An 8,945-nucleotide genomic window follows, 5' to 3' on the forward strand; every position below is an offset into this window, starting at 1 on the left:
TATCGAGGGTTTACAAAATATTTTAAAGGATTTTCAATATTTTAAGATGTTTTAAAACATTCCAAGGATGCCAATTTAACCTTTTGTTTAAGAATATAACTATTTAAAAATAATAATCTAATAAAAAATATATTAAATCTTTCAACATCTCATATTAAATTACCGTAATTAATTGAAAATTCCTTGGAACATTTTAAAATACTCTCAAATTTTTCAAATTGTTCAAAATCTTTTGAAATATCTAGAACTTTTTTTTAAGATTTCTAAAGTACTTGGGAATTTTTAAAAATAACCCTTCTACATTTTTTTCATTCTTCGAAATTCTTTAAAATTATAAAAATAATTTGAAAGTTCCTTGAAATCTTTTAAACCAACCTCAAATATTTAAAATCTTTTGAAATCTCTTCACATTTTTTAAAACTTCAGATTGAAATTTAGAAAAAATAAAAATGTCAAAACGTTAAATATTGAAATGTTTGTATATTTGAGGAAGTTTTAAAAGATGCCAAGGAATTTTCAATTGATTACAGTAATTTAATATGAGATTTTAAAGGACTTGATATATTTTAGGAAATTTTAATAGATTTCAAGGAATTTTAAAATGATTTTAATAATTTAGTATGAGATTATAAAGGATTTGAAATATTTCACGTTTTTTTTTTAATTTCAAGAGCTTTAAAAAATTTCAAGAGATTTCAAAAGATTTGTAAGGATTTTAAATATTTGAGGAAGTTTTAAAAGATGCCAAGGAATTTTCAATTGATTATAGTAATTTAATATGAGATTTTAAAGGATTTGATATATTTTAGGATATTTTAATAGATTTTAAGGAATTTTAAAATATTTTAATAATTTAGTATGAGATTTTAAAGGACTTGAAATATTTCAGGATATTTTTAAATATGCAATGAATTTTCAAGAGCTTTAAAAAATTTTAAGAGATTTTAAAGGATTTAAACTTTTCTAGGATATTTTAAAACATTCCAAGGAATTTTCAATTAATTTTAACAATTTAAAGCGAAAACTAATTATTTTAGTTGAAAGTTTAACTATTTGTATCAAAAGTTAGTCAACTATTAATTAAAATAAATGTTATATTTTATAATAATAATATTAACATTAATAATATATATAATAGTAATAATATTCATACTATATACACCTGAAAAACATAACCTCAAAATCGACTCATGCATGAAATGAAGAATCACGCGAAACATTAAATTCGGCAATCTCTTCCACTTCTTTCAAACGGAGATCGAGATATAAATAGAAGACCACCGAAGTCTTCAAAAGCTTTCAGATCGGCAATCATCGTGCAGCAGAAAACCGAAGTCGAATCGTACATTTCCGGCTTACACACGAACTTACAGTGGTAATTATACACCCTCTGTTTTGCGGCTCCCGACTGGAAGGTATGGTGGGGGTAAATTTCAGGCTCGATCTGGCAGCTCTGGTAAACGCTTGGTAAAAGGGGGAGTCAACATTTTATTGTCAAAGTAGGTCAAACATTGCGCGGAAAACCGATCCCTGCTTATCATTTATGTCCCTTCTCCTACTTGTATTTGACTTTTAATATCTTGTAAATAAATTCTAATCTTTTCAATGATTAAAAATAAAAAACTGAAAAAGGGTTCAAGCAGTTTTATTGGAGTTTAAAATTTAACTAAAGCATCAAACTAAATCTAAGTCTTTCGAATGTCCAAGTGAAGGTATAATAAACTATATTAGAATTAGGGTATGATTTTCACACAGCATACGTAGTTTCTGAATTTAAAAAAAAACCGCGTCAATTAACACAAATCCGAATATAAGTGTCCAAACTTTTGACATATAAGGGACATTGATTTTATTTTAAAAATGCCAAATGTGAAATGATAACGCATTGATTCATCTAAATTTATGACCATCTCTCTAAAAAACTATTGTAAATATAGTTAAATTTTATTTATGAAAAAATTGATAACAATATCGCTTACTATTCTAACTGATAATGCAGCTGTAATCACTAATTTTGTACTTTTTTATTGAGGTCGATTCCATTTCGATCACTTCCCTAGAATCTTTGTCCTCACTATTCGATCCATTAGAATCTTTAACACTTATCAGTTCCTTCCTTTTTAAACCAACACCGAACATCTCTCGAAACATCATTAACTGAACTATTTCTACGTTCATATCAGCGCCTGCTTTCTTCAGAATCTGAATAATCGACTCTTCATCTTTTTCGACAGCTAGAGCTAGTGGTGATTCACCCATGTCAGATTTAGAATTTACATCTGCTCCATGTTTTAATAGCAGCTTTACGACAGATTTCTCCCCCGCTTCGATTGCAAAATGTAGCGGTGTGTATCCAAGAATCGAACTGTTTGAAGAAATATTAGAATCACTGTAGTCTCCAAAAGCGAAGAGTCGTTCAATCTGATGAGGAACTTTGACAGATGTTGAATTTAATCTTGCATTGATATCCGCACCTTTGTCCAAAAGCATCTGTACCATTTTTGCATGGCCTCCTCGAGCGGCAGTGAGAAGCGGGCTTGAAAAATATTCAGCCTTTTCAGATATTCTTGATCTTCTGGAAATGAACATATTTTCTGATAAAAAACTTTATTTTAGGAATTTCGTGATCAAAAGATTGAAAAGTTCTACAAAGACGGAATTTTGTTCAGGAATATCGAAACCTCCATTCAATTTGAGTATATCTGCGGACAGCGCACAGTGGCGTGAAATAAAAAAACGGGGTTTAAAACAACATTTAGAATGTAATTCTGTACCGTTTTTAGAATTTTTCGGTGAAAGTTCAGTATTTAAATAATTCAATTGTTAATTGTTAATGAAAATAGCGACAAAAAATTATATCTAAATTTAATGTAGACGTATCAGGACAGAAAGGAATCGCTTTTTCTTCTAATCTTGTTGGAAATAAATTGCCAACGATCTTTTATGAAAAATGTTGCTATTCATCAATATTTGTTGATCTTACTAGCAAATTATATAAACAAAGACACATTTTAGGAATTTTCAGACGAAAAGAAATCGTTTTTTGTAAATCTAGTAGGAATTATATTACCACCTATTTTTCTGGACAGATTTTGCCATTCACCAATATTTGTTTACGTTATAAACAAGTTGTATAAACAAATGAACATTTTAGGCTTTTTCAAGCGAAAATAAATTGTGATATATTCGCAGTTTGAAATCTTGCGGCTGACTACGAAACATGTGGAATGTTTGAAATAGAGAGTAGGAACAACGGGATTGGGCCTGACGTGAAAATGAGAACAAAGAGAGAATCAGAAGCGTGAATGCCATGGTTTGGTGCGTGCGTGCTAATTTAAATGCACTCGTTGATCAATGTAACTGCTCATTTAGTAAAGCCAATAAATATTATTGTTCTGTATCGATTTACTGTGTTTAAATCAAGCAACATTTAAATCCCGAACATTTGGAAAAAGTGACAGGACTTTTGATAATTCGGATAAATTTGAAAGTGCTTGTGCTTTTCCTCAGCGCGGATAAAGGAAAAAGATGGACGCGATAAAGAAGCAAAGGAAGGCTCTGCAAGCAGCATTTACTAAAGCGCATAAGACTTTCGTAGCAAAGTGCGAGAGTGATTGTTCAAAAGAGGAAAAAGTAGTAGCTTTTCAACTGTTGGAGACTAAGGCTACTGAATTGTATTCTGTGCACGCAGCTTACAACAATGAATTTTTCAAGTTAGATTTGAGTGACGCCGAAATCGTTAAGGAATTAGAAGGCGGCGATGACTAAAAGACGACATATCTGACTACAAGACTGAGAGTTGGCACATTTTTCGACGCAAATAATGGACAAACGTCGAACGTAGCACCATCAGATCCGGCACCGAAAAGGATATTGAAACTACCTACAATCGAACTGCCAAAATTCAATGGAAACTTGAAAGAGTGGCTTCCATTTTGGAGTGTCTTTAGTAAAGTTCATGAAGATCCTGTGATACGAAACGAGGATAAGTTCCAGTACCTGATTCAAGCTACAGTCCCAGATTCACGAGCACGTGAGGTAGTGTGCAGTTTTCCACCCACTGCGGAAAACTATAGAAAAGTTATTACGAGTCTCAAAAACCCTTTTTGACGCGAAGAAATCGTTGTTGAATTTTACGTTTGCGAATTATTGGGACTCGTACTACAAAACGCTGTGAAAGGAAATCAAAGGGCATCAATCGCATACATCTCTGACAAGCTCGAGGCATACATCTGAGCTCTCGACACGCTTAGTGTAACGACGGACAAGTGCGCAGCCATGTTGTACCCTTTGGTCGAGTTCTTTCTCCCTGAGGAGGTTCTACGGGCCTGGCAGAAAAAATGGACAGTACCAGACGACAGATGCTAACGAAAGAAATGACACAAAGGATCGGCTTCAGAAAGTTCTAGAGTTTCTACAGAGGGAAGTCGAAAACTAGGAACGTATCAACATGGCGTTGAAGGGATTTGGATTATCGGCAGAGGCGGAAAAGATGAAGAAGCTCAAACCCAAGATAGAGACGCAAGAAAAGTCCAGCGCCAGCGCTCTTCTTACATCGGAGAGAGAAAAACAGGTAGAGTGTATATTTTGTAAATCTTCTCAACAGAGTAAAGATTGTGAGTTCGCGCGAAAAATCAGTTTGAGTGAGAGGAGAGAATGCGTTAAAAAAGAAAATGCATGTTTTATTTGTGTAAAACGCGGTCATATTTCGAAGCGTTGTCGAGTCAAGGTTAATTGCGAATGGTGTAATAAACGACACGTTTTGTTACTGTGTCCGGGATTCGCCGCGAAAGAGGATACCTCGAATGGTACACTGATAGAGAATAGTTTAGCTACTTTTTGTGGAACTCCCGAGGTCTGTCTGCAGACACTTCGCGTCAAATTATATTCAGAGTCGTCTGGGAAAACTGTGAGAGCGATTATTGATACAGCTTCGCATCGCTCATATACGAGGTGTGTTCAAAAAATAAGGCGACTTTATGGTTTTCTCAAAAAATATTCATTTATTCCTCAATATTTATGTTGCCCCCTTTAAAGTAATCCCCCTCAGATATAATACATTTGTGCCAACGCTTTTTCCAATCATCGAAGCACTTCTGATAATCATTTTGTGGTATAGCCGTGAGTTCTTTCAGCGATGCAGTTTTTATCTCCTCAATCGTTGAAAATCGATGTCCTGACTGCAGCGAGTGTGATTTCCCGGGAAAGCTGAACAACTATCGGTATATGATTAGAATATACAAATCTGTACACATTTTTTTTGGAAGTTGCTGATTACGAATTGATACTGTTCATTTAAAAATCGAAATAGCACATAAGAAATGGCGGAAAGTGTACTACTCAAAACAGCCGGGCATGAAATAAATTCAGTAAACCGGCGTTTTTCAGGTCACTGATTACAAATCTAACTTTTTTTCAAAATACTAGTTGACTGATTCAAAAAAGTAGACTTGTACAACTTAAAATATTAGGATGTAAAACAATTTCATAAGCTTCAGATTTTTGGCCTTTAATTACGAACCAGATATTTTTCAACAATCAAATTCTTAATGAAATTCTCCACAATTTTTTCTGCTACGAATACGACCCAGGCTGACGTGTCGAACAGTTGACTGTCTTTTGTTTTTCCACAAAACACTCAGAAATATTAGTATCAGCGACCTCAAAAACTAAAGCATACAAAATATTGTTCAAATGGAATTGTTTTGAGTAATAGACGTCGGCCATTTTTTATTTTGGAAAAAAAATTCATATTCGTATTCAGCGACCTCAAAAACATAATATTCCGAAGTTTCGTGTAATTCCTATCATTTTTCGACTTTTGCACAGCCTTTTCGAGAAATCGGCCACTGTGCATCGGTTAGTGACCGAGGAAGTCCATCGCTCAATGAGTGTCTAGAAAAGGGGCCCAATTTGATGGAACTTGTACCATCATCTCTCAACAGATTTCGGGAAAGATAGATTGATATTATTTCCGATATAAAGGAAGCTTTTCTACAAATTGTCGTGAATCCAGCTGACAGACACTTTCTTCGCTTCTTATGGTTGTTCGATGGTAAAACCGTTGTTTTCAGACATTCTCGTGTAGTTTTCGGATTATCATGTAGTCCCTTTTTATCATCAGCGACAATCGAACTGCTTTTAGAAGCAGCTTTGGCGAAAGCAAAAGAGAGCGATGAAATTCCATGGACTGAAGATTCAGTTCAGAAATTGAAAGAGTCATTTTATGTGGATAATTGTGTGAATAGCGTCGATTTAGTGGAAGAATTACAGGTTTTTATCCGCGAAGTTACAGCAATCATGGCTATGGGTGGTTTCGAATTGCGTGGACCCCCGCGATGTTCCTTCAAGAAATACGAGAAGTTGGAGTTCCGGATTTGGATATGCTTTATACCGAAAAATTAAATAAAAAGTTGAAATATAGACAAAAGATTTTTAACGATCTTCGAGCAAGATTTAGATCAGAGTATCTGAGTTAATTATTATTGAAAAACGGGAAAAAACAAACTCGAGAGATCAAAATAGGAGACGTGGTTTTAATCGGTGATGATACAAGAGGATAGATTGGCCTCTTGGACGGGTTGTCGATGTGATAGTGGGTCGTGACGGCATCGCAAAAATATGTAAACTGAAAACGAAAAGCGGATTATTGAAGCGACCAATACAGAGGATTTATTCGCTAGAAATGACTGTGAGAGATAGCGAATATGTAAAAGACCTAACCGAGAAAGTAAGAGCTAAGATTACGAAGGACAATGTTATTAAAAATAATTCGGAACCGAGCACAAATTGAGGCACCAACAAATGTATTCTTAAAGAAAGTGCTTCTCGTTCAGAAGATGAAGCAAAGATTGTAACAAGAAGAAGCGGACGTATAGTTAAGAATCCTAAAAAATTAATGCATTAGGACGTTTTAGCTTCTATACATATTTTTGCGAAAAATTGTGAGTAAGCCACGTTTTGCATTTGAAAAATGTCAATCTAAATTATCTTATTAGAATGTTGGAAACTGATCCTGTAAGTTTCATGGTTTTTATAAACGTATATCTGTGATTTGATGATAGAAGCGATCTTCTAAGGGGGGAGGATGTGATGAATTCGCTGTTTGAAATCTTGCGGCTGACTACGAAACATGTGGAATGTTTGAAATAGAGAGCAGGAACGGCGGGATTGGGACAAACGTGAAATGAGAGCGAAGAGAGAATCAGAAGCGTGGATGCCATGGTTTGGTGCGTGCGTGCGAATTGAAATGTACTCGCTGATCAATGTAACTGCTCATTTGGTAAAGTCAATAAATATTATTGTTCTGTATCGATTAACTGTGTTTAAATCAAGCAAAATTTAAAGCCCGAACATAAATAGTTTTTATTCAATCTTGTTGGAATTATATTCTCAACGACGTTTTCCAGAAAAATCTTGGCATGCATCACTAATCGTTTATTTTCTAAACATATGTAAATAAACAAAAACAGTGGCACTTTTAATCATTTACACTCGAAATTTCTTCAATTTGACGCATTAGAAATGGAACACATGACATTTAATAACCAAAATCATCCAAATGACTTTGATAGGGTCAAAGAAGTTACGTTGTTCAAGCCCGTCTACTTTTTCTTTTTTTCTAACATAACTTGTAGATGCAGAGCCATCAATTTAACAGCAAACCATTTTGCAGACACAAAAACAACTCACTTCTATTACAGTCGATTTGCTTTCACGACAAAACGACAAGTAGGTAAGTTGTTTGTTTACACCCGCCTGACTACGGACGCCGCCATCTGAAAAACTTGTATTTCAACGTTTTTCCGCAAGAAGAGTCACGGACGATTCAAACTAACTAAATCCGAATCTACGCGTTCACTTTTTCCAAATGCCGCATGGGAGTGGGGTCTCCTGTTACTATTTCGTGAATGGCAGAGCTGAAAACCGATCATAACCTCAAAATCGTGCACACGCATACAATTTTTATTTAGCCGAATAAATGTTGTTTTGTTATTATCCTTAAAAAAGAGTTCGGGGATGTTCATTCTACTATTTTATAGCATCTTCGAATTGCGTTTTTAAACATTTTAATTTTTGTGGACAAAAACCCAAGGGAACTGAACCCGATTTACCAGACGACGAATCCTTAAGGTCATGTGACACACTCAAATACCTATGTTACCGACCTCACTTTTTCAGTTTACTGAATTTCCTTTGAACTTTACAACTTTTTTGTAAATAAAATATCGGACTGAAATTTTGGGAAATGTATCCGAAGACCATAAACTACGCTTATGTACTTCATTTGATTAGGAATCTTGCAAAAAATTATTTTCCAACCAAAACTTATACTGGCACCATTCTTTGGCATATTTTCTTTGTACCTAGACATTTTTTTAACCTAAGGACTTTTTTTATATGTAAAAAAGCGGTCTCATACTTCCAGAAATGAAAGAGCTGAAAGTAAATTACTATTTTGTACGTTTCTTTTTAATCTAGCAAATACTTTAAATATAAAAAAAAGTTCTTAGGTTCAAGAAATTTCGAGGACACAAGGAAAATGTTATAATATGTTCCCATTTTTAATTTCTTTGAATACAATTTTTAGCGAAATTCCTACTCAAATGAAGTGCCTAACAGTAGCTTATGGTCTTCGGCTACATTTCCCAAAGTTTCAGTTCGATATTTTATTCACAAAAAAAGTTATGAAGTTCAAAGGAAATCCAGTAAAATGAAAAAGTGACGTCGGTGACATAGGTATTTGAGTGTGTCATATGCTCTTAAAGGATATTATAGAAATTTTTCCAAAAATCTCGAAAATAACGCGAAACGACAAAACGCGGTCACAATTGTGAGATAGACCGAACTACAGTCTGTCAAGTTAAAGCGTGGGTGGCTTTACTCGCAGTCGGTAAGGTGTATCGACATGATTTTGGTGTCAAAATATTAAGAAGAGCTCCCTC

At 34.3% G+C, this 8,945-nt stretch overlaps 1 protein-coding gene across 5 annotated transcripts in view; it reads right to left on the bottom strand.

The window, feature by feature from the left end:
- Window positions 1–1,629: 1,629 nt before the first annotated feature.
- Window positions 1,630–8,945, bottom strand: part of LOC117181854 (ankyrin-1-like) — a 20,655-nt gene continuing 13,339 nt past the window's right edge. For 4 of the 5 annotated variants that reach the window (XM_033374856.1, XM_033374857.1, XM_033374855.1 and 1 more), the window contains one exon: window positions 1,630–2,575. In XM_033374856.1, the coding sequence (XP_033230747.1) occupies window positions 1,984–2,575 (592 nt within the window). In that variant the 3' untranslated portion in view covers window positions 1,630–1,983. The remainder of the gene's footprint in view (window positions 2,576–8,945) is intronic. The other variant, XM_033374859.1, reaches the window with a different exon arrangement.

Source organism: Belonocnema kinseyi, chromosome 10 (genome assembly GCF_010883055.1).
Source record: "Belonocnema kinseyi isolate 2016_QV_RU_SX_M_011 chromosome 10, B_treatae_v1, whole genome shotgun sequence".
NCBI classification, from domain to species: domain Eukaryota; kingdom Metazoa; phylum Arthropoda; class Insecta; order Hymenoptera; family Cynipidae; genus Belonocnema; species Belonocnema kinseyi.